This window comes from Mustela nigripes, chromosome 4, assembly GCF_022355385.1.
Source record: "Mustela nigripes isolate SB6536 chromosome 4, MUSNIG.SB6536, whole genome shotgun sequence".
NCBI lineage: Eukaryota > Metazoa > Chordata > Mammalia > Carnivora > Mustelidae > Mustela > Mustela nigripes.
Window position 1 is genome coordinate 184,411,040 of NC_081560.1, and position 26,065 is coordinate 184,437,104.

At 51.6% G+C, this 26,065-nt stretch overlaps 1 protein-coding gene across 9 annotated transcripts in view; it reads right to left on the bottom strand.

Annotated features, from left to right (window-relative positions):
- Positions 1-26,065, bottom strand: part of CHST15 (carbohydrate sulfotransferase 15) — a 75,191-nt gene that overhangs the window by 31,440 nt on the left and 17,686 nt on the right. For 4 of the 9 annotated variants that reach the window (XM_059398762.1, XM_059398767.1, XM_059398766.1 and 1 more), the window contains exons 2-3: positions 20,436-20,573; positions 505-1,581 (exon numbers count right to left, since the gene is read on the bottom strand). In XM_059398762.1, the coding sequence (XP_059254745.1) occupies positions 505-1,050 (546 nt within the window). In that variant the 5' untranslated portion in view covers positions 1,051-1,581; positions 20,436-20,573. Of the gene's footprint in view, positions 1-504; positions 1,582-20,435; positions 20,574-21,335; positions 21,406-26,065 lie in introns of all 9 variants that reach the window. The other 5 variants (XM_059398760.1, XM_059398763.1, XM_059398769.1 and 2 more) reach the window with 2 other exon arrangements.

Genomic DNA, 26,065 nt, shown 5'->3' on the forward strand with positions numbered 1-26,065 from the left:
GCCGAGGCCGTGTTCTTCCTTAGCCCAGAAGCTTCCTCAAAATCCAGCCTTCACGCACACGCCGGCACGCACCGCAATCTAATTAAATTTCACAGTTGGAATCTCTTCCCTAGTTGTGTATTTAAATGACCATTAGAGACAAAAATGCTAATTAGGGCACAATAGAAATAGGATGATGGTGATCTACAAAAACAAGCTGAACCACCATGGCAGCGAGTCAAGTCCCTGCAATGGAATTCTGAGATGCGATGGCTCTTGGGTGTGTCTAGCTTTGCATCCAGTACCTCGACTTTCCTCCTTGGTGTAAACATCGTGAACACACAGCCCTCACCCAGTGCCCTCGTAATTGTGAGGCTGTCGAACTACCCTCATTGCACACCTCAGAAATTTTTTGGTCATTTTTCTTCACTGTGTTTCCCAAAGATGGTGACAGCAAAAGGAAGCATCTATTTTTAAAAATCAATCCATCCCTCCATCAATCCAGATGAGCACAAGGCTACTCACGTGCAATTCCTGCTTCTTGAGATCTTCTCTGTCTGGGAGCTGCCTGGTCGTGAACTCAATCCTGGCGGTGATGCTGTTAATAATTAATTTAATGCTTGGGTAGTCTTTCACATATGAAATATTATTTACAGAGGGCTGGTGGTGATGTTCTTTCGTGTCACTTGGGTTCTCGCCATCCATCAGGCTGGGATTGCTGGGGAAGGCTCCGTAATGGAAAGGCGAGGAGATCAGAAGCTCTTGGTGGGCTCCAGAAAGGATGTAAGATGCCATCACCAAGGTCATGATCATCAATCCAAACACGAGGCTGCATCGCTTCCCCTTCTTGAAGCGCAGAAACCTGCCCCAGTTCTCATTCCCCTCGGCCCTCACCTCGAGGACAGCAAGCAAGTTCATCTGCTTACCGTCTACGCGGAGCACAATTTTGTTCTCTCCTTTGCAGGCGGGACACTCGGGGTGACCGTGAAGGGGGCCCCCTCCGCAGCCGACCTGCTGTTTGTGCTCGTTGTTGGGCAACAACTGGATGCAGCAATTAATACAGTGCCTCATGGTAATGCCCTTGGACGGCTGGCCCCCAGAGCCATGGGCGAGCCCCTGGGGAGCCCGGATGCGTGCAAGTAGTGCTGGAAAAACTTTAAGGATGTCTTTTGATTAGATAAGATGGTCTTAAGGCACAAGCAACAGACACAAATAGAATATAAAAATGAGCAGGCACCAAAGCCCTGGAGAAAGAGGAAGGGCCTTCTTTGGTTCAACTCCAAAAGACAACAGAAAGAGGTGCTCTCCTACTGTCATGTTCTGTAAGCAGCCCTGCAAGCTTGGAAAAAGTCCCCAAAGTGTGGGAGCGAGTCTGTCTGTCCTTCAGGTTTTTCCCATGGCACAAAATGAAGTGTAAGATTTCTCACTGGAGGACATGGAGACACTCAGGAGATCGGAAGGGCTCATGGTCTCAGTGAGGCACGGGTCGGCACGCCATCCTTGGAGAGCCCCATGAAGATTTCTTCTTCTACATCCCACACTCCTTTAAAATGTTTCCTCCTCGGGGGTGGGGGGAGCAAAATCTTTAAAATGTCAGATTACCTGAACAACAAAGAAAAGAGGTTTTATTACATGATGTGATGATAGCCATAACCCTGGGATCACTTTCCCAGGAGAGAAGTTCTCTTTTCCACTCCTAGGTTTCAGTCTCTCTGCTGGGTCACAGAAAATCACGTGGGATAAAAGGAGAGCTTTTGGAGCTCCCCGTCAAACACCTTATTTTTGCACAGCCCCTAGATCCTCTAATGCCCAGCCACACCACAGCTAAGTACCGATCTCCGAATCTCAAGACTTTGTAGTCGTTCCCAGATGCGTGCACGGTCAGTGACTTTAAGTTGAGAGATGAACTTAAGTATCCGTGCTTTTAAATCCACAAAATATCCAAGAAGCAGCCCAGTGAGGAGAGGAGTATGCAGAGAAAATATGTTTCCTCTCTCCCAATAGCACCCATAGTCTGTTACCGAGAACTAACCTTTATTATCGGTTTAGGAGGCAAAAGTTAATGAAAATTTAGAAACACTGAAATGATTCTCTCCTTCAGTAGAGTGCATCATATAAAAAAAAAAAAAAAAAACGTTTGACTTTAAGTTATTAAGCAATTAAACCCAACGTGCTGTATTCCCCTGAGTAACATAACACTCAGACCCTGAAATCATTTTTCACTTTCATCATCCTGGGGAAAACATGATTCTTAAAAATCCATTAACAGAATTCTGTGGTTAGAAAATGTATTGTTGCCCAAATGATGACACTTCTTTGTAGATGCTGTAAAAACAGCAAAAAAGGAGACTTCATTTCCAATAACGGCAGACCACCACTAACTAGCTGTGGGACCTCCAGGGGGCCATATAACGTCTCTGAGCTTTGCCTCCCTCCCCAGTAAAATCAGGGCAAGAGTACCTCACTTACAAGCTTGAAGCCAGTATTAAATTAGCTAATGCACATAAAGAGTTTGCTTAATGCCTACCCATAGTTATTTGCATCCCCTAAAAGGTAGGCAACATTCATAACAGCATCATCAGTGACCATTAAGATTATGTTTTTTAATTGTCAGTGAATGCCAAGAATGTTCAAAGTGGAATCAAAGATGGGAGATCCTATCCCATTATTTTTCCTTAGGGCTTGAGAGTTACCCAAAGGCCGTAGACTCACCTCCAACTTGGCACACACACACAGCCCTCAAACGATCCTATTGGTCCCCAGAGAAGGTAGGATTAACTAACTCTGCATTAAAGCCTGCTCGTATTGGTTGGAAGGCTGAACAATGAGGACTCACCAGCAGGAACCTTCCCTTCTCTTGGACAGAAAGGCCCCTGCTTTATCAAAATAGGCTGACCAAGAAAAAGCCAAGTAGCACTTCCTAAAATGTCTCCCTCTCAATGTTCTGCATCTTGTTGATATGTGCTCTGTGCTTAAATTAGTCAAGGCAAAGGTAAGATGAACACAATCAGACTTCTTTACAACAGGACTTTGGGGGCCTTGAATATGCTGATGATCCCTGTGAGTCCACAGGACAAAGCTAAAAGATGCAACATTTCCACAACATAATTGGCCATGGAATTCTCACTAATGTCACAAGGCACCAGCTTGAGAAATGCTAGTTAAGGGAGGCCGAGATTGGGGTCAAGGCAGTTCTGGGAAGAGCAGAGGAGTGGGGGTGTGCGGGAGCAAACTATTCTGGAACGAGGCCAACACCCGGGGCTCTGCCGCCCACTCATCTCTGAGAGAAGTTGGAGGGACGTGACAGGAACCTCAAGGCTCCAATCCCTGCCTCCCACTCACTCAACCACCTCTGACCCATCACTTGGTACAAACAATTCTTCCAAACCAAAGAAACAAAAGGGCAAGATCCCCTACTTGGAAATCCTATCGCTAAGCCAAGAAAACATTTTTTTTACATGTTGAAGACAAGGCCGAGTGGGGCTAAAAGGAGGTTCCAACCAGGATCTCAGTGGGGAGTGTGTTCACACCCTTCTGTGCCTCTGGCTGCAGAAAGTCTAATTAGATTTTTTTTAAAAGAAAAAAAACAGAGTCTTTGAAGCTCCAACACAAGAATGTACAAAATCTGGACCCAACAGAATGGGCAAAATATTCCTAAACAAAAACAAAGGTTTCTTCTTACAAGCCAACTAACTGGGTCGTTGGGGAAGTTGACAGTCTCCACAGGGAGGCAGGCTCCAGGACGTGGTGAGCCCAAACATTCGTTCCCCGGGGCAGGCTGCACCTTCCGGCCAGACCTACTCGTCTCACTTCTTAACACAGAACAGGGAGCTGAGACCTGGGGTGACAACTCATTCACTTGTTTGTTCTTCTGTTGGGCAGATCCCTTCTGAGGGGCAAGCCTGGGGCAGGTAGTGCTGGAGGTGCGGTTGGGTCATGGAGACCCAAAGCCAACGGAAGACAGAGGGGAACAGAATACAAAATAAACATGTGGTCTTTGTCCCCAGTTCCCAGCAAATAGCTTCTAAAACCCTTGGAATTTCCTCAGTGAAGGAGTGAGAGGAGCATCTTGTTGTTATTCATAACAAGCCCCATTCAACCACAGCTGAATTTATGCTAATGAGATGACTCTTGTTGGGAAACCCCCCTCATAGCTTCAGGATGGGGCTCATGGCCAGAAAGCCCAAGCCTCCATTAGACAGTTGGAACTTAGAGCCCCACTTCCCCAACCTCCAGGGAGGCCAGTGAGTGAATTGTCAAGGCCAATGATTTATTAATCATGCCTATGTAACAGAACCTCTATAAAAACCCCCAAAAGGACAGGATTCAGAGAGCCCTCTAGCTGGTGAACTTGTGGAGGTGCTGGGAGGGTGGCTCCACGCCCCTCCCCCCAGGTCTTGCCCCAGGCGTGTCTTCCCTCTGGCTCTTCCATAGTTGTATCCTTTATAACAAACTGATAATAGTAAATAAGGCATTTTCCTGCATTCTCAGCATGGGTATAAGGAATTATCAGGCCTAAGGAGGGCCTTGTGGGAACCTTGGAATTGGCAGCTAGATCAGACAGAAGCTGGATAGCCTTCAGACCCCGAGGCTTGTAACCGGCATCTGAAGTGGGGTAATCCTGGGGGTCTGAACCCTTAACTTGTGGGGTCTGTGCAAGCTCTGGGTAGTTACGATCAGAACTAAACTGAATTGTAGGGCAATTCAGCTGGTGTCTGGAGAGTTGGAGTTTGTTGTCATGGGGAAACAATATAAAATTACCCTACAAGTTTTACTGACACATATGACCAGTATCTAGTATGAAACACCCCTTGACGATATCGATTAAAAATAAGTCCTATGACCATATCCCACACACGGCTGTGGCCCTTGTCAGTGCAGGGCCTGGGGTTTTGAGGCTTCCAAACCAAGCCATGGCTGAATGGATGGGAGTTGTACAGAAGAAACCAGGACAGAGGGGCTTTTCCCCACCTGGAGCTTGTATGTTCCCAGGAGTTAGGGGCTACAGGGCAAGAGCCAATGACCACGACAATGTCAGGCACGGATGAAGGCTGTGAAGGAAACACAAAGGGAAAGTACAAGGAAACCGCGATGACAGGCCTTCTCTAATGCAGCACTAGACCCAGATCTAGTCAGGGGCTGTAGTCAGGGGGTGCTCTGTACACTGACCTCCATCCCCAGGTGAGACTTGCATCCCAACAGGAAAGGGGGTCCGGCAGCAGGATGTCCAGAGAACAGTAGTTGGGGGAGGTGGGTAACGTCTGAATGATGAAAAGGAAGCCAGCCACATGGGGCTCAGGAGAAGTAAAGACCCTGTGAAGGACAGAAGCTGGGGAGTAAACCCCAGCACCCCCCCCCCAGGAGGATAGAACCCTGGGCTTTGGGACTGATGGGGGCTAGGAACCAGAAGCCAAATCCTGTAGGGTCTGGAAGGTAGGAGTTCAGGCTGACGTTTGTCCAAGTGCAAAAAAGCATGCACGCCACGTATTCTCTCAAAAGGACCTTTACAAGACGTATTAACCAACATAATCCAGTGAAGAAAAATTGAATTAATATGACTGTGTTGAAGGGAAAAGGGACTGCTGTTATACTCCTGAACTGGCCTTTCCCAAACGCCGCAGACCGTCCTGAGAACAGTGCCACGGGAACCGAACACTCAGGTAGTGCTCCTTAAAAAAAACAAGCAGCACACATCCCTTGCGCTTTACCTGTCTGGAATGTTCCCACTTTGGTGCCTGTCGACTCAGATGAGTCAGGACCCCTGGCAAGCCTGTGCGGGTACTAAACCAAAGTACTCAGGTGTACATTTCAGTGAGCTCGCTTCCCAGCCCCAGCTCAGCACTGTGCCCGATAGAGGCAGACAGCAAGTGTGGGAACCCGGACCCCTGTGCAAGATCAGATGACTGATCCCAAAATAGAAAGCGTTCAATTACCCAGCCTTGGCTAGGATGCCCCCTATTAACCTATGCACCCCAAGCATCATTAGCAAGCCATTTATAACAAAATTGTAATTGAGAGACCCAGAAATACCACTTTAGAGTAAGTAATTGAATGCCCCCTCGGTGTAAGATCGATAAAGGGCATCCAATTTCACCCTAGGAAAAACTTATTAAATTATTGTAGCTATGAGCTGATACAGCAGAAGAAAGATGTACAAAACTTCAAAAGAAATCTGGATGGATTTAAATAAATAGCTTCATTTAGGTAGACCATTTACATCTGCCCTCGGGGAGGAGAAAGGAAAAAAAATAGCTAATTACATTATTTTACTTGAATGTTTTAAGGGAAAAAAAATTTGATGGGTCTTAAGTGACCTTTACTAAAACACAAGGCTCTCTTCTGATTAGCATGTCTAACTGCTGACATTTCTCTTTGGGCTACGCATATGGAAATACATTTCTTCAAGGAACATTCATCAACAAGTATAAGAAGGAACATGTCTCATATTTAACTCAAAGATAGAAGATTGTCCCTGAGAGTGAGAAACAGCAAGCCTGGAGAGTCCTGTACAAACAACAGATGACCAGTTTCAACCTTATAGCTGGAGTTTTAAGCTTTTGATCACAATGCAGTCAATCACCAGAATAAAACAACAAGCCTCAATGATCCTCACTGGCTATAGTCAGAAAAGGAAGCCAGTGAGCAGGTCTGTGGGCCAGGACACCAAAGCGGTATCCACCTGGAGACTTTAGGCAAGTCCCCGAAGTGATCTGGGCCTCTGGATTCTCAAAAGAAATCCCTGACAGTAACAGATCACACACAAAACTGGAGCCTGGGTGCTGGAGGTGGGAGATGCAGCTTTGACATTGAGCAAATCGTTCTAATTCTCCTGTCCTGTTTCCCTGCAGTCTGCCTTCCTTCACATGAATGACTGTGCAGCCGCTTCAACAAGACAGGGATACAAGTCTCCGCCCCTTAGCTTGAGTGTAGAGACTGGCTTCAGCCGATGGAATGAGGCAGAAGTGACAACATGCTAGTCCCAAGCCCAGGCTTTGAGACTCATCACATGTACCCACTCACCCTCTGCACCTCTGCCGTCACCATGGGAACAACATGGTGGCTTGGCGGCGCTTGCGGGTGGGAGGCTTGGTACATGATAGAAGCTAACCGATACACTCTTCCACAGGTTATAAGCACTAGGTGTTACTAAGTTAAACCGGTATAGTTTTCTGTTTTTAAGTTCCAAAAAGTGTGTTTATATGAGCAAAGTGAATCATGAGCGATTGAGGCCAAAGCAATTCATCCAAAGACCCAGACCCAACTGAATCAATGCTTTTGCCTAATAGAACCCCTTGGCTAATGCCAAAAGCAGATACGCCAAAACAGTGGTGGAAACCCAGATGGCAGCTGTTCTCGAACAAGACATAACTGCCCAAATGTCATGCACCAGGTCACTTTCTGGCAAAATGTGGGTTTATGACAACCTCAGCTGTTCTCCTTTGTTATCTGGACTACTGACCCCATTCTCCCCACTTCCTGATAAAGACACCTTACTCCCTGCCTCGCTCTGGGTCCGCTGTGATTTCCTCAGTGCTTCCTTGAGCAAAGCCCTTCCTAGAGCCTAGTCCTTAGGATGTCCTTGCCAGGTTGCCCCTTCCGCGATGACAGAGACACCTCATCTGTGCTTTGTCTAAAACAGGGGTTTCAAACTGTGCGACCTGCAGGGTCTTCCCGGTGTGCCCAAAATGTGTGTCAGCGAGAACACGGGCAGTTCTTAAAAACTAGTTTTAAAGCATCCTTGACTATATTGTAAATTCATTATCAACATAGTTGTTAATAATAACTATTTTTCATGCCATACAGTATGTAGTCTTACGTCCCACGAAACAGGGAAGAAACAGGCATTTCCTCTGTGATCGGATCTCCACAGGATACAGCCAGCCTCCCTTGCATCTGGTCTAGAGGCCGCATGATTCCCAACTCGGTAGAAAGTTGGGATGTAGCAAAAATGTTTTCTGACCAATCCAAAGTGTTGACAGGCTTTGGAGTGAGGCAGACCTGCATTTCCATCGACTCCTCTCCCTGCCAGCTGTGTGATCTCAGGAAAATGACTTGACCATCCTATGACTTTATTCCTTCATTTGTAAAATGGGAGCAAAACCATCTGTGTCACCTCACGTGGATGTGAAGGGGAAATGAGATAGGAGATATAAAAAGCTTCATCCGGCATTTGGCACCTGGCAGACCTAGTACGGGTGTTCTTTGCATTCTTCTAGGAGAAGCTCTCAGGCCCTTGCTCCAGGCCGACTTGCCTACGATGTATACAGAATGCTAGGCACAGGTGTCCTATTTTCCTGTCTGCAACTAATCTGAAACAATGAATGCAAAGAAGCAGGGGCAGCAAGCGGCGGCACAGAGAAGGAGGAGGGAACAGCCCAGTTTTACGGCAGAAATGAGATGCTAACAAGCAGACCTGACTGGGATTATTCGGGTGCCCTGGACACCAAAATGGGGAGCCCTGGGGAGTCTAAGACAGCTGGAGGTGCTACTTGGGAAAAGCTCAGCCCCTTCGCAAGACTCCTCCATCCATAACCTGTTCAGTGCTTACCACGAAGGGTCAGTCTTCCAGAAACGGGCCTGTTGCCAAAGGTCTAAAGGGCTGGGCTCAGCTAACGGCTTTACGGATGGGAGGTCAGAGCTGAAAGGAACTGGTGGAGGGTTCCTGGGGACTTTGACTGTGGAGTCCTTCAGGCTATGAGAGACCTGGAACACCGCAAGGACGGGGGGCAGTCGGGCCCCAGGTCACCACCCGGACGGACTCCAGGGAGTCCAAACCGCAGATACCTGCTCCTCCAGGCATTTCACGACAAAAAAACCGAGGCCCAGTGGGATTCTGTACTTCCCCAAGGACACGCAGCTCCTCGTAAAGAGCCAGCGCCCTGACCCCTGTCTCCCCCAACCCCGCCTCGCACCTCATCAACGGGGAGCCCTGCCCACCATCACCCTAGCCTGGCCTCGGACAGTCTGGACGTTCCTCCCAGCCCCTTCCCATCCCTTCAGAAACTCTCTTCTAAAGAACAGATTTGCACAGAGATACAGGACAGGCGGCCCTGGACGTGTGGGAGGTGGCCATGGTGGGGAAAGGCAGGTACCTCCTTCAGTGACCTTGTCGGCCTCGAGTCTTAAATGGTCTCATTTCAGACTCTGGAATTCAGACCCTATTCATCCTGCAGGCGCCTCTTCTGTAGCTGCAAAGTATGACGGGCACCACGGGAGGACAGGGAGTGGCGGGGGGGTGGCGGCGGGATAGGGACCAGGTTTGCAGAGGCTGGCCTGGTGCCAAGTGTGGGGCAGCGGACGGTCGGGGAGGCTGGTCCCTTCACAGAACGCCGAAGCTAAGACAGCAGGGAGGAATGGAAAGGGCCTCATAGGGCGGGGAGGCAGACGGAAGCCCCTTTTGTTCTTGCGCATCAAAGGGAAAAGACTGGAACCTCTACTCTGTGCTTTGAAATTTTATAGCCACAAAAGTGCCACCTTCCCAATGAGGCAGCAAGCTAGTGCAGGGGCCCCTGAGCGAGTGCTCCCCAGCATGTTCTCCCTCCAGTCCTGGTCACTAACCTCGCTGGTCACCCACGGCAAGTCACCATAAGTCTGGGCCTGTTTCCTTGTAGGTAAAACCTGGAGCCGGCACGACCTCTTTCAGCCCAGACACTCACAGGTGTAGGATTTGAAGGGACCATTTCCCTGATACAGACCCACTGGCATCATTTTTATGTCTTCTACGGCTGCTAAGAAGCCAGTGGTCTTGTAGCAAGCACTAAGAAGCTGGGGCATACCTCCTTTACGCTAGGCAAAATTTAAAAAGCTGCACAATTAGCTCAAAAGACACAAAAGTGTTTTCTCCTTAGCCCACACCCTTAAGCACATATTTATCAAGCACCGATTGCATTTGCTGAGGCAACAAACATGTGAAATACAGGACTTCTGGAACATTCCATCGAAGTCTAGAACACCATCTCCAGAAACATGGCCACACTCAGAATCACATATCCCATTTCAAGGGCTGTCCCCAGCCCCCCACGCTCCACTCCCACCAGCCCCAAGAGTCTGCAGACCCCAGGAGAACCAGCTCTGCTTTGCGGAGCAGAGAGGCGCCTCACGACAGGGACGCAGACCCACGGATCTCTGCCGTTTGAAGGCTGGGGGAGGAGGGGAAAGAATGGGATCTTTTTTTTTTTTTTTTAAGATTTTATTTATTTATTTGACACACACACACAGAGATCACAAGCAGGCAGAGAGGCAGCAGAGAGAAAGAAGGAAGCAGGCTCCCTGCTGAACAGAGAGCCCGATGTAGGGCTCGATCCCAGGACCTTGAGACCATGACCTGAGCTGAAGACAAAGGTTTAACCAACTGAGCCACCCAGGCGTCCCGAATGGGATCTTTTTAATATTCCTCTGAGCTGGTGGCTTTCCGATACGGTCAAAGCCAGACAGCCCTGTCTCTCTGCCACGTGCAGCACAAGAGGATTTTCTCAGAAGGGAAGGGTGGACAGGAGACTCTGATGCTCATGCTGCTGCATCACACGATGACTTCAATGTGTACAAGATGTGCAAGGTCTTTGTGACACGGCTGACAATTTTCTTTTTCTGAAACCAGTTGGGAGGGAAAACGATTTCCGATGGTTCATTTGCTTACTGCCAGGGGTAATGCAAATCCACACTAGATTTAGGTACTAGATTTCCCACTCAGACTCATAGATCTACCGACAGCGGTTTTCTACTAAGGTAGAACCTACTGGAGATAAGCTTCTACAACCTGCTGCGAAACCTGAGCGCCTAATGCCCCTTGGCAAGAAAGCAATGACAGTTGCCTAAGGTAAAGAATTTCAAGGAAACAAAGTTTAGTCTGTGTTAAGGCATTCAAAACGCAAACTTAAATATCACCCTTTGTGCAGACCCAAAATACGGTTTTCAGGGACCCCAGAAGATGAATGCACCATGTGAGGTCCCTTCTTTTCTTTTTCTTTTCTTTTCTTTTTTTTTAAAGAAACAGAAAGCATGGGTAGGGAGAGGCAGAGGGAGAGGGAGAGAATCTCAAGCAGACTCTGCACTGAGCGCGGAGCCCAATACGGGGCTCAACTCACAACCCTGAGATCACAACCTGAGCCAAAATCAAAATCAGACGCTCAACCAACTGAGCCACCCAGGTGCCCTAACGTGGGTTCCCTTCTTGATGGTAATCTTCTGAGGTCAGCACTGCGACCTCTGTGTTACATAGGGGAGACTGAGGCACAGTTGGCATGAACGCATACTTAGAGCCCCACCATGGCTAGCCAGCAGCAGGATCAAAATGCAACTGCAGGCCTGTTTGGCTGCAGAGCTCATGACCTCGCTCCCACACCGCACCGTCAGGTAAGATAGCGGCTCTGGGAGAAACCTGCTTAGAAACTGAGGCCGCCAGATTCTGTAAGAGCAGCCATCGGCCAACCCACCACCCTGTCTCCCTGTAAGCTCTTCAGGGCAGAGTCAGGGATGCTCAGCCCCGAATTCCAATCAGTGCAGAGCTCCCACACAAGCTTCGGTATCTACTGTGCCTGGCACTGGATGGGTACACACTAAGTCTTCTTTCTTGTTTTTTTTTTTTTTTTTTTTAAGTTAATAAGTGAAGAAGCAAACCCAGAACAGAGCTTTAGCCACGTAGTGACAACAATACCAGTGACATGAGCTCCAACTTAGTAGGGCTTCCTTTTGCCCAGACACCAGGCTGGAACTTTTCAAATCACCCTGTTTATACATCATGGCAAGCTTGATTAGCATTTCCACTTCACAGATGGGGAAACTGCAGCCCGGAGAACGGGATGCTGCATCCCTCCTCCTCCCTATGACATAGAGTAGAGAGACAGCAGACCTGGGGATCAGTAGGCCTGGGCAGAGCACTTGCTGAGCCCCTTAATCAGCCACTGACTGGAGGCAAACCCCGGCACCACTCAGACCCTCATCCTCTTCTTCCCAAAGCAGACACGGCACATGGTGCAGTAATCAGGAACCTAGCTATGCGATATACTATTAACTCTTCTTTTTGCACACTTTCAAGGGTTCCAGCACCTGCCAGGTTCTAGCTGCCACTCAACAGTGTTCCCTTAACACAAACAGCAAAGTGAATGAAAAGTAGCCACAGCTCCAAGTATAAGGCACAGAGATGACATCTCAGGGCCTAAAGGAGCCAGGTGGCTCTGCCCCAGCTGAGTCCCCAGCACCCTCCTGCCGGCTCGGACCGGAATTCAGGAAGAGGGGAGAGCCAACCCAGATGTCCTTCAGTTCAGGCGAAGAAGAGGGAGGTCTCGCATAGACACATAGCTCACATGTTCAAAACCAAGTGCAAATAAGGATTTTTGCAGATGTACAGCGGCACCCTTCAATGAATAAATTAAAGGCAGCACAATTGAATGGAGAGCAGCTGCGTACTCCCCACCAGATGGCTTTGCTGATCTGAATAGTTTTAAACATTGTTTTATTTTCAAAGATAAGCAAAATAAGAATCTGTTTAACCCTTGAATACAAAGAACCTCCTGAAAACACTTCTTTCGAATTTATTTCTTTTTGATGAGACGAGTGAACCATCTGATGGGATCACCATGTCCAAGGGAGTGTTTTAGGACAAGGTGAGATGGATTTCTCCAGGGTGTTGTTTGCAGGCAATGAACATTCACTGTCGGCCCACGGGCCTGGCCCTTACTAGCTGTGGCAAGAGGCGAGGACCACTCCAGCACCAATCCCAGCTTGGGTGTACGGACCCCACTGGTGTGGGGAGGTTCACAAGCCCCCCAGGGATATGGGGGTACACCAGCCCCCAGGGGCGTGGGCAGGTGCGCCAAGGGTTGCAGGAAGCTACAAGACAATTTGAAGCCCCCATGTTCAAAATATATAAACATTTCCAACATAAAAAGCATTGTTTTTAAGTAAAGTTAAGCTCAGATTTATCACTAAGTGCTACAGAATCTGCCCAGAGTCACAGCTTGCCTTGCCGTCTGCATACTGCTTGGCGCCAGCTGGGGCACCTCACTGGGAATAGTCTTCTGCCTTCAGGGTGCCCTGGAGGTGAGTTTGAGAAGCACTGCCATCGGGCAGGGGGAGGAGAACCCACAGGAACGGGCACCTGTTCTGTGGCGGGCACTGTGCTGCCTCCCATCTCCCCTGATGACGAGGTTGTGCTAAAGGTACATGTAATTGCCCCATTTTGCAGATAAGAAAACTGAGACTCTGGGCAGTGATGTCTCCTATCCTAAATCACTCAGCCAATAAGACACAGAGCTGGGTTCAAACACAATCTGAACCCACATTGCCTGTCTCTGCACACGCACACTCACGCCAGCCGGGGGGTGCACTGTGGGAAGGATTTGCTCTCCACTTACACGTCTCCATCTGCCTTCCAAGTCTCCTCACATAGAACAAGCATTCCTTTTGTCACCACAAAGATAGTAAAGATGAAATAAAAAATCATAACTATGGAATAAAATGGCATGACCAGTGGAAAATGGACCGGGCCAAGACCCCCAAGATAGGGGTTCTTGTCTCTGAGCCTTGGTTTCCCCTTCTGTGGGAAAAGAGTGCACTCTTGTCCCCATCCCCAGCTCGGGTGGCCTGCGGGGACGGCACAGAGGCCACAGGGCCCCTCAGGGCAGAGTCTGGCGGCACAAAGGGCTTTGTGCACAGCACCAACGGGCCGTTACACGCAAGCCCCACTTCATCTCGGCATTTCCCAAGTTACCTCTGCATGGACAGCGTCTTCCCACTGGACTGACCATAATGCTCCACTGTCATTTAAAACAAAACAAAACAAAAAAAATCCCATCTCCACCTCAGAATGACGTGGGCCTCGGAGTGCGCCCCGCCTTCCCACCACTGCTGTGGAAACCCCGGAGCGGGTACGCTCATTTATAATTTACAATCCTGCCGGCGCACTGGCCAAAAGAGCACCAGGGGTCCCTGAGCAAAAGGAGACCCTGGAGGACACTGCCTTGTGCTGTGTGCTGATGCCAAATGAGACTTCGACGATGAAGACCCAGGACCCCGCGTCATAGGAGCACCCAGGCATCGAATGGGCCCACGGGCCTCGTGGAAAGAAGAACGTAGCGGCAGAGAAAAAAGACGAAAATGTATGTGAACACACACACATGCCCATCTGGTCGCTGTGCGCCCCTGGGCACGCTGTTCCCCCTCTGGACGTCAGTCTGCTCACCTGGAGAATGGACGCCGGCCGCGGCTGCCACACCGCCCCAGGCACTCGGGGGTAATCCACGCGGGGTGCTAGCTGCTGGCACCCGGCGCCCAGGGAGCAGCAACCAAGCCACCTTCCTCCTCCTCTCCCTCCCTCCACTGCCGCGGGGATCCCGGCTCGGCGGGGAGGGATGCCAGACTGTGTGTGAAGACCCGGCCAAGTCCGGCTGCGAGGCGGGAAGGAGGAAAGCTGCAGGGCCAGGCCTGAAGAGCCCGAAATAGGCCTGCACGGGAGCCCTGCCCATGGTGACACGATGACGAAGACCCCAGTGCCACCAGGACCCCCGGAGACGAGCACTGCTTTTCGGATGGGCGGAGAGACCCCCCAGAAGGAATCAAGTCACTCAAGTCAATCAAGTTAGTGGTTTCAAAGCCTCCTTTAGAGGTTGAAGAAACCCGTTTCAGGTAATCTCCCTGCACTCTCGGATCCGCAGCCCCAACTCAGTAAAAGAAACAGGTCAAGCAGGTGTTATCTAGACGAGTATCTCCCCCAGACACGGAACGTGGGTACGGCCGAGCCACGGACAAGGAATTCTCTTCTCCATGAAGCAGAGATACTCTCGAAGTGTTGAGCGGCCTCTATTTTTCAACAACCCTCCAAGTTTCAAAACAGGTTACGTCCTCCTAGAACACCTCCGTTTCTCGCAAGCCACCTCCCTGCCCGTCTGGCTGGCGAACAGGGGCTGCTGCTCGCCCGGGAGAGAGGCCTCTTCTCCGCAAGCAGGGAAAGCAGGACAGGGAGACAGAAGGGAACTACACTGCGCAGGAAATCAGCCAGCCGGGCTGCGAGACACTTCTGGACCCTCAGGTCTCTGGACCCCAACAACAAAGGTTGTTAACAAAGCAACCTGGTCAAATGACCCAGAGAAGAGTGGAATCTTTTTCATAAAGATCTGGGAAGCCTTCAGGCCTCGTTATAAAGGTCAGGACTTGTCTGCAGAGAAAAAAAAAAAAGTCTCAACTTAAAAAAAAAAAAAAAATGACTTTAACGAAGTCCTTATGGCTGACTCGCTATCAAGAAGTCTTCTGGTCTCTGTTTCAGCAAAATAAATATTTGGCTAAAACACACACTTGTTCAGACCTCGAGGCTGCTCATGCTCACAGTCAGTAAGAATTTTTCTTCTACACAACGCGAGGGCCTACGTGATGCTTTCCTCATCCCTGCAAAAGCCCAGGAGAGGCTGTGGAACCAAAGCCCAAGCACTGGACCTGGAGTCCACAGGAAAGCATGAGGGGCTGAGCAGAGCACGGGGCTTGGTGGCACCTGCAGCCCAGGGACACCACCAGATCCTGAAATAACCACACCAGCTGATGACTTGGGGCAGGCCACCTAACCTCGGAGCTCTGGGCCACTGGGCTGTAAATGGGGGACATCACGCACTCTCCCACCATGCTATAGGAAGACAATGGGAGAAACAGCAGCCCTGGGTGCCCCCTCCACCCCTCTACCGTTTATCCCACTGCCACCCCTCAGCTCCCCAGGCCACCTACCACCTCCCCTAACACCACTGGCTCACGAACTCCGGTCACCCTTCAGATGTCCGCCGAGGACCTCCATCGACCCCATACCAAATCGGACCCCACGCTCATCCATCCAACCCCTTCCAGCTCCCATCTGTGTGTGCTTCCTGGGCTGCCCCGACCCTGACCATGTACCGGATCTCCACGGCAGCTAGAATGCCTCTTCATTCACTCGTACCACTATTTCCTAAAGGAAGAATATGAGAAAGGGAGGCAGGAGGCAGGAGACATATAAAAATACAGCACATCGCAAATAGAGAATTCCCAATAAATGCAGGGGGTGGTAGTGTTTAAAATAGAACTCAAATTTCTGCACGGTGAAATTCTGCCTCTCTAGGATGAGTCCTTATGTCAACCCACTTCCTGGTGTCTGCTGGGCCGGCTGTGGGCACAGGCTTCCACCACAGCACCGTGGGCTGGCCCGGGCCCCCTCGGCATCAGGTTCCTAACGCCTTCAAGAGCCGCCCCCACTGCCCCAGTTCCTCGGGAGCAGAAGCCAAGGCCACTGGGGCCTGCGACGGCATCTCATTCCCTCCAATGTCAAGTACAACCCTCGTTTTTCTAAATTAGCTTTCATGCTTAGGAACACACAAAATGATACGTCTTAGGAAATTATAGGATTCTTATCTGCGGCCAGGGGTTTGTTTTTTCCGTTCCGTTTTTACCCATCTTCAGTTCTTACAACCCCCTTTCAGGCAAATTTCTGCACACACTTGGATGCCACCATCTCTCTGCACAATGCCACAAATCCCAGGACTGCGTTCACAACAAAAGGAAAGAAAGAAAGACCCCTGCTCCCTCCGGGTCGCTTTCATTCCCTTCCTGTAAAGGGCTTGAAAAGGTTTCAAAAACGTCAAGTAGGGAGAGTGCACTAAAGATCCCGATTACCTTTCTTTGATTACCTTTCCCGATTCCTTCTTTCTTTCTTTCCTTTTTACTTCTGTGGCCCCTCCCCTCCCCCCATTCTCTACTTCGGAAGAGAGAAAATACCAATCCCCTCTATAATTCAATGCGCTCCTCCATTTCATGAATCTGGGGGACTTACTGGGTTTTACGGGTGGGGGAAACTAGCTCGGGGTTAAAGGATTCTTGGTGGCACGGGACAGGGCTGGGGCAGGCAGGGCCTGTGAGCGGGGACTGGCTCTGGCAGAGAGACGGGCACGGGGGTTGAACCCGGGGTGCTTCACACGACCTGGGGCTCGAACCCGGGGCTCTCTCCCACCCTGGCCGCCAGGCCGTGTCTGTCCCTGCCTCTGCCTCCGTTCCCAGGCCTCACCCACGCCTCCTCTCACCAGACGGCCTGGGAGAAACGACTGGACACTTTCACATCACACAGCGATGGGGGCTGATCTTTTTTTCTAAATGTCCCTGCACCGGGATGACCTTCCACCTTCTGAGGACAAACAGTTAGGACCTGGCTGGACCGTCTGTGGCTGACTCAGTGTTTCTGAGGTTTTCACACCCTTTCTGCTGTCATAGTTGTAAAACCCATAAAACCCGAGGCTAAACTGCAGGAGGGGAACAAACCCTCGAGGTGTGGGGGATGGCCAAATGCGCTCACTTCACTACCTGGAGAAGAGACGGGCCAGCCGCTTCAGCTGGGACAGGGCGGCGCCCTCCCTAGACTGCAGGTCACCTCCCTCCTCAGGGTGGCTCCCCCCGCCCCCCCCCCCCCCGCTCCAGGGCCTTCTGGACACAGAGCCTGCGTTAGCACACACCTCGGCTTCAGCCCCCTGCTTTTGCCTCATTCGCCCCCACCCCCCGCCTGCCACCCCACAAAGGGGCTTTGCAGCTGGTGCAGAGGAGTTGTTTGCACATCCCAGAGTCACTGGCTGGCCTTTTCCGAGCGTCACTGGGCCCACAGGCCCCCAGCCCCGGCGACGCGACAGCAGCCGTCCGAACCCCACATTCCGCACTCACACGAGGACCTGCCACCGTGCCAGGACTCCTGCGAGCAGCCTACTTCAAGCCTCTTTAAAATCCTCTTGGGAGATTTCAAAGAAGAAATTAGGAACATTGTTCAGAGGTAGCATGAAGCTCTAAGATGCTTATCTTTTATGGATATGCTCTGGCTGGTCATTTCCATTCACATCAGGGAAATGGCAGCATCTCGTTCAGCCCCAGCTGCTCTGTCACCGGGGCTGGGCCGGGCGGAGGGAGGCAGACCAGAGCTGCTGTCTGTGCGGACCTTCTAACACCTGCCCTCCCGTCGGGCGCCGAAGCCACCAGCACAGCGCCGGACTCCTGTGACACCATCTGGTTTGAAGCTCTCGTCTCACAGGTAAAGGTCGGTCAGGCTGCCCCAAAACCTAAGGTGACTTTCGAGTCTGACAAGGAGGGCCAAGGGAGGATGTTACGTGTTGGGCAGCTGAGCCCGAACGGGAAGCCTCGGCTGTCGGGAATTCGGGGAGACAAAATTAGATACATGGTGACATCATTTCCCCCAAGTAGAGTCAGGTTTTCCACTTTTTTTTTAAGGTTTTATTTATTTATTTGAAAGAAAGAGAGAGAATGAGAGAGAGCATGAGACAGGAGGAGGGTCAGAGGGAGAAGCAAGACTCCCCGCTGAGCAGGGAGCCAGGTGTGGGACTCGATCCCAGGACTCCAAGATCATGACCTGAGCTGAAGGCATCGCTTAACCAACTGAGCCACTCAGGAGCCCCAAGTTTTCAAATTTCCTTAAAAGTTGCATCTAAACTTGTAAAATGAAGCAATTAGCCAGATACTGAACGTCCAAGCTCCCAGAACCTTCGCCTGAGTTCTTAGAATAATGGAAGCAAAAAAGGAGCATCTGGATGATTCCGGGAGTCGCTGCCTCCTGTCCTCACCTGCTCCAGGGGCCACAGGCAGAGCCAAGGGTGGCAGCGAGAGGCTCCACGGATGAGCGGCTCCGCGTGCCCCCTGCTCAGGAGCCGGGTGGTGGTCACAAGCACAGGGCCCATCCAGCTGGCTGGGGCTCTGGTTCTGGCTCCAAGGCCTGACCCCAAGCTCACCTCAGTTCCATCCGGGAACCGGAGATGATAATGACAATGTCTAGTCTAACCGAAGTGAAGGGAGGAGGGAGGACTGAGAGAATCCACGGACGGTGCTGCGCAAGGGGCCGGGCGCACCCCTACGTCCTCGACTAGACGACAGCACATCGCCCCCGTTACTACTATTCCCATTCCTACTAGCATTCCTGCTCTTTGGGTCCGGGTTTTGCTGACACATCAGGTAGGTCTCTGGTCTGTTCTGTTCTGTCTCGCTCAGCTCCGTGCCTCCTTCTGGCCTCTTCTAGAAGGCTGGCTCGCTGAAATGCCATCAGAATGAATTACTTTGCTTTGCTGTCTGTTGCAACAACGGATCCTTCATATTCTAATCCAGGAAAAGAAGATCAAAACACATACATTTTAATGTCTTCTAAATCAGTTGAAACAGAATTGCTGTGCTCTTATAAAAAAAAAAATTCTGCTTTCATATCAATGCCTTGATGGCCATAGTCTTAAATACCAAAAAAAAAAAAAAATAAAAAAAAAAAAAAAACAAAAAAAAAAAAAAAAAAAAAAAAAAAAAAAAAAAAAAAAAAAAAAAAAAAAAAGCCAGAAAGACAGAGGAAACAGATCTTTTAAAAAAATAAGACCTTGTGAATAACTGCAAAGTTTTCATTAAAAACACAAATTCAAATGATTAAAGCAGGATCATTTTTATCTTTGAGTGGCAGGTCTGATTCTGGGCCTCAAGCCCACAAAGAAAGCATAGCAGAGAGATAATCCAAGCTAGGAAGGAAGTATCCAAACAGGTAGGAGCAAGTCCCTCTCTGGGCTCAGCTGCAGTCAGACATTGGTGGGACATGACCAGTCAGGGCGGAGCAGGGGGGGCTACTCCGCCTCTCAGAGATGGGGAGGCGGCCCGTCCCCATACAGACATCTGTGTGCACATATCTTTGTGCCCCACACAGACATCTGGGGCCCAGCACCATGCCCCAGAGGCCCCTCCCGTGGAGACGTGGGGCTGAGTTTCACCCGGCAAAGGTGCAAACTCCCACAGACCAAAATCCCATTTGATTTCCCACATCCCTTAAAACTCCCAAATGTAGGAAGAATTGGGGTCGACCGAATCCCACAAGCTCAGATCTCATACAAAACAACGCCACACACACCATCAATACAGCCAAGAGACACGAGTCTAGCGAAGTTCAAGTTCATCCCTGCTATTTTCCGGACCCCCATCAGCCGCTGGAACAGATGACAAGGGGAGGAGGCTGTGTGAACAGTGTCACACGGCACGAGTCACTGAGTCTGGTCCTCAGGAGACTGCTGTCGGGGGCCCAGGGGCCCTGGCAAGTCACCGGCTGCCCCGACTCCACTCTGTGATGTCACCATCAAAGTCCACGTACATAAGGAGACCCTCGAACCAGCAGAGAGCAGAGCCTATGGACTGGTAGCCACTGAAGAGAGCAGGTATTTCCCAGGAAGTTCATGGTTTCAGATGTAGACACTTGAGTCACTGGCTTTAAACAGCCAAGCAGAGGACAGAGGACCCAGGACCCAGGACTCATGTCATCCACAAGCATCCACTGAGGGACACCCGAGACAGAGCCCAGCCTGAGGCCCTCCCCAGCCGGCCAGCTGGTCCCTGCTGGTCCAGTCCCTGATCCTCCCCTCAGAGAGCCCCAGGTTTCTCTCCCTCTGCTTTCCCCCTAGCACGGGACCATTCCGACTTGGGACACACGACCCCACCTGTTTCCTGGGGCGACGAGAGAATGCCGAGGTGGCCCAGGGTGCTGTCGGGAACAAACGGCAGAGGAAGGACCCGCGGACAAACCGAACTCTGCACAGGTGGGAAGTTTCTCCCTTCAGTGGGTAGTGGGTATGATGCTGTTGAAATAGTTTTTAGACAGAAGAAAAAAAAAGGAAACCTGCACTTAGAATTTTAGAATAAGGCACAGCGTTTGTCTGAGTTTCCTAACCACTCCCACATCAGGGCCCCCACGCCCACCCACTGGGGTCTCACTTAAGGGAGGCCAATCCCCCACTTCCAAGGGCCCTACTGGACCTTCAGACACAAGCTCCGAATTAACCCATCTGACAAAGTCCACCAAACCCCTGTGCGGACCAGGCCCACGTGTCGAGCTAGGGCCACCGCAGTGAACCCCACAAGCTCTGTGTGGGGGGCTCCCAGGCCAGGTGCAGAGGCACCCAGAATCCCACAAAGGAGGCAGTAAGACAGACGGGCTGGGAGCGGGGGTGAGAATGCGCTGCTGAGCCGCAGGGCCCGCCGGCACACCGGTGCTCCCCCGCGCGCCCCAGCCCGCCACACCAGCCCGGGCTCCTCCAGGGGCTCCCACCCGCCTCCAGAAACACAGGCGCCAAGACCAGGCCAAAATGAAATCCATCCCACTTTCTGGGACACACACGTGTGGCTCCGTGTCCGGAGTACTATCTTTCAGGGCACGCATCAGAGCGATGCTCATTTCCAAAGGCAGCCCAGGAAGAGCGGGGCACTCGGGCAGCGCGCCAAGGGCTCGCCCCTCCTTCAAAAAGGGACCTTTGAGGCCACGTGTAGGGCCGGGTGTGTAATCAGCCACAAACCCTGCTTTCAGGTGAGCAAAACAGCAGGAGACGGCGGGCAGCCCTCACCTCCTCCCGTGACCTGGCCGCTGGCTCCTCTCCCAGCAAGGAAGAGAGAGAATCCTCAGAGCAGCGTGTCCTACAGAAAGAGAATGTGAGCCACCGCCCACGCTTCAATGTTCCAGATGAAGTTCATTCTCATGTATTTTAGTCAACCTGACATATCCAAAACATTACCGCTTCAGCATGTACGCGCTATCAGAGCAATTAACCAAACTGTTTGCGGTATTTCTCATACCCAGTCTTCAGAATTAGTGTGTATTTTACACTTAAGTCACATCTCAATTTGGATGCTAACTTTTCCCCAGAAGGACCTGCTCTATATTCAGAGTTCATAAAACGTACAGTTAAAAAGGAGCGTTACATGCCTGAGTTGCTCCAAACATTCCTAAAAAGGTTTTCCAATAACTGAACTGGATACCTTTTAACATTTAAATTAACTAAAATTAAAAACAGCTTCTTGGTGACACTGGCCACCTATCCTGTGCCCACTGGCCATGTGTGGCTGTATAACCGTGTGAGCAGAGCAGATACAGTATATCTCTATCATCACAGAAAGTTCTACTGTACAGGGCTGTCCAGGACCCTGAGCTCCTTAAAATGAGGACTGTTTCAGACCTCCTTCAGTCCGTGCCTTACCCAGCCTCCCAGCAAAGGCACTGGGAAGCCACTGTTCCCCACAACAGGTCTTCAGACTCACCTACGGCACTAGATAAAAACACAGGGGCCCAGCCCTGCCTCAGATCTACTACTGGGTAGATATACTGGGGACAGGGGAAGGCAGGCAGGCAGTCACCTCAGGGGACTTTTTTTTTTAAGATTTTATTAGATAGACAGAGATGACAAGTAGGCAGAGAGGCAGGCAGAGAGAGAGGGAGAAGCAGGCTCCCCTGAGAAGAGAGCCAGATGTGGGGCTCCATCCCACATGGGATCATGACCTGAGCCAAAGACAGAGGCTTTAACCCACTGAGCCACCCAGGTGCCCCATAGCCCAGGGGACTTTGAGGCCTCAAGCTAACAGCCACAGAGTTTGCTTCCTTCCGTGTCTCCCACATCCAGCCATCGCTGTTGTAAATCAGGAACTGGTGGAACCAGGACAGAGCACAACCCTCAGAACTCACCCAGGACCCCAGCAGGGCTCTGCATCGGGGACGGTGCCTTGGGGACCCTGCCGTATCTCTTCTCCCCTTCAGTTTTCAATCAGCAACAGGAGACCGGCCCACTCGTGCTCAGAGTTCTTGTCAACACACGGGGACCCTCAGGAAATGCCAGCTGCCTCTACCCCCTGTTTGGACCCCAGGTCACACTGAACAGCAGCCATGGGGAAAGGAAGAGGTCCTCGCCCGCCCTGGACACGGGACGGGACGATCCCGCTGGTTCAAGCTGCACAAAAGAAGGGCCTGCACGGAACCAGCGGGTTCTGGGACCGGATGGATAACCACGCCCACCCGCACTCCTTAGGAGACAGACTTTATCCCAAGGCAAGCAGACAGCCAAAGGGTGCCAACTAAAATGCTGGATTCTGTGCTCTTTTCAGGGACCAACAAATCCCCATCCCCAAGTTCAGGTACAAAGACAGGCTTCCCGTGGCACGTGACTGTGGGAAGCAGCACCCCGGAGGGACAGGGGTGTCTCTGCAGGCATCAGAGAGACCTTCTCACTACCGGGTCCCATTCCTCCAGGTCACACAGTTCTGCAGAAGGACCAGCGGCTACTGTCCCAGGGCCTTCCTGTTTGGGGCAGGGGGCACAGGGGAGTGGGTCTCATGGTATGCTTGTTCCAGGCCCTTCCTTCAGGAAACTTGTGCGCACTTGGGTGAGAGTTGTATTCCGTACGATCATCTGGAAAACTGGCAGCGTCTGCGACGGCCGAGCATGCTCATTCCCAAAAACCCACAATCCTACCACCAGGGAGACGGCCCACAGCTCCATGTCCAGAGGCTCATCGAAGATGCGCTAGAAAGCTCGTAGAGCTAGATGTAAAGCCCCAGACCGGAAAGGGCAGTGTATCCCCACAGTCTAGGGGGTAAATCTGATTCGGCTGCAAAACAGAACCAACGACAGCTCGAGCCACACCCGGAAAGAAGCTCACACACAGTGTTGTGCACACGAGTTCAGAAGGAGGAGAATGCACCACAGGACCCTGTTCATGACCAGCCCGAGACGAGGGGAGACCAGCCGAGGCTGCGGAGGTCAAGACAGTGGATCCCCCGGCTGGGGGCTTGGTTAGGGAGCAGAATGGAGCCGGGGCTTGGGGCACTGCTCTTATTTTTGCCCTCGGCTAAGGGTGCCCCGGTGAGTTCTGTTCTGTTCGTGCAACTCCCTAGAGCTACATGTGTCTGGGGGGTCTCGCTAGTGGGTATCACACTCCAAGGAAAAAAGAGTTCATAGAGAAAGAAAGTTAGGGTGGGTGGTGTTCAGTCTCTGCCCCATACAGAACCAGGAGAGAAGGCACGGCCCCGCAGGCAGCCAGACACGGTGCGGATGCCCCAAGGCACTCCAGCCCTATCGCCCCGAGGAAGGGGACTGTGCTCCCGTCACAGGGACTCCACTTCCTTTCAGAGGCGCCAAACCAAGGCCTGTTCTGCTGGCATTTTAGAAGGGTCAACAGCGCTCGTAACCACTTAGGGTTTATTTTATGATCCAGCTCGCAGTCAGATGGCTAATGACCTCCCGTTGCCAGGTCTGATGGGTTTCCAGGGACTTAAATGGCTCCTCCGGGGTGGACGTGGCCAGGAGGCCTCAAGCCCTGGGCCCTCCTCGGCCGCACTGGGGACCTGCTCAGCTCGGTGGCCCGGCCAGGCACACGGCAGGGGTGAGGTCCGAGGTGCGGGCTTCGGAAGGGCTGGCTCACATGTTTTTTCAGCCTCTTTCCATAGAAAACTTTCTGGGGCAGAGGCTGCACCATCCACAGCAGGCCTGAGCCTTCCCACCGCACCGTCAGGACAGGGACCTCGCCACTGGGTCCCCAGTCTCCCATCCACTTCATGGCTAAGGGGGCCAGTGCCCCCCAGGGAGGGAAGACACTGAGTCCTCACCTTGGCCTTGGAAATTTTCCTGTCTGCAAGTTACGTCCAGAGAATTTCTGAAATCTCCCAATGGAGCAAGAAGACAAGGAGTTCCCAGGAAACCTAACTGATCCCCGAAGGAAGGCCAGCTTCCCTCTCGGCAGGAGGCAGGAGGCGCTGGGCAGCGCGGGCCACCCCCCACACAGGGACTCAAGGCCGGAGTGGCAGCTCTCTCCAGGCACAAGGACTCCACGCTCTCTGAACCTTACAGAGAGAACCACACATCCCAGCACCTCACTGGGGTTTGTGTGTCCCCCTGCCCTCACACTCGCCAACTGCAGACTCTGCCCCTCCAGGGGACCGCTGGGGCGTCCCCTCCCTCCGCTCTGGGCCCCAAACTTCCTTCTGTCCACTCTCCTCCAGCTTCGACACCCCCTGTACCTGGGGCTAGAAGACCCAATACATCAACAAGCGTGCTCATGCACCACTTCCGCCCCAAGGTCTCCCCTGTGACACACTCATCACCACTGCAGTTCAACGACCATTTGACTACGTGTTTATGTCTAGTCCGTCCACTAGACTCTGAGCTCCAAGTCTGCAGGGCCCGGACGTGTCCTAGCCGCCTCTGATCCGCCAGCAGCCAACGTCCACATCCTTGCCCGTGTCCTGTGGTTTAGGGCTCACGGAGTGGGAACACCAAGGCGTCCCCAGCATCTGGCTGGGCATGAACGTTACTTCTCTCCCTCCCTCCCATCTTCTGCAGCCCAGCCATGCGCCCGTCCTAGAACCAACTCTCAGCCCAGCCCCTCCCAGCTGATGGACCCCAGGCAAGTTACTGAACCTCTCTGTGCTTGGCCTGCCCCTCCATGAAACAAGTCTCATGTTGTCTACCTCTTGGAGCCAACGGGCAGACTGACTGAGTTCTGTGAAGTACTGACCATGATGTCTCCAACAGGACAGGATGATTTTCTTGTATCTTGACAAATTCCTTCCATTTAAATCCACGGTCCAAGAAAGGCCTAACAGGAACCCAGTCTCTGGTTCATTCATCCATTATCAGGTTCCACTAAGCAAGTGTGGCACTAAGTGTGGAGCGGGCCCCGGGCAGGGACAAGTAAGGTCTCCACCCCGTGGAAGTTATAGGGTGTGCAGAGGGGAAAGACGATCCTAGCACAGTCATCTTTTCCTCTCTCTCTCCCTCTCTCTCACACATTTTTTACTTTGTGCACTGAGATCTTCTTCCCCAACAGCTTTAACCCAGAGGTATGGCTGAAGTGATCTCAGACTCCCACACCAGGAAATAAAAATATTGTGGGTTTTTCTCTAATTATTTTTCTTTTCGAAATAAAAACAATGACCATGGATGTCTTCATAGGGAAAAGAAAGAAAACCAGCTTTTGCTCTCAAACGAAGGCGCTATTCTTGTTACTGACTGAAGAAGTTACACGCAGGCCAAGGGCTCCCTTGGGCGGAAGGACCTGATCCCAGAGCCTCGGGCACAACACAGGTTCTCGGGCTGGACCAGGGCAGCCATGGCTCCAGAAGGACGGGACTCCTGGCTTTGCTACCTCTCCCCAGCCAGGAGGCAGGAGAGACGGTTCCTTCTTCTTTCCTTGAGCTCACAGCCCCACTCTGACCCGTGGCCTTGTAATGACAAAGGACAGCACAGCTCCAGCTGCTCTGAGCTCACGTCTCCAACGACCTCTGTACAGCTCGAGGACAAAAGGAGGAA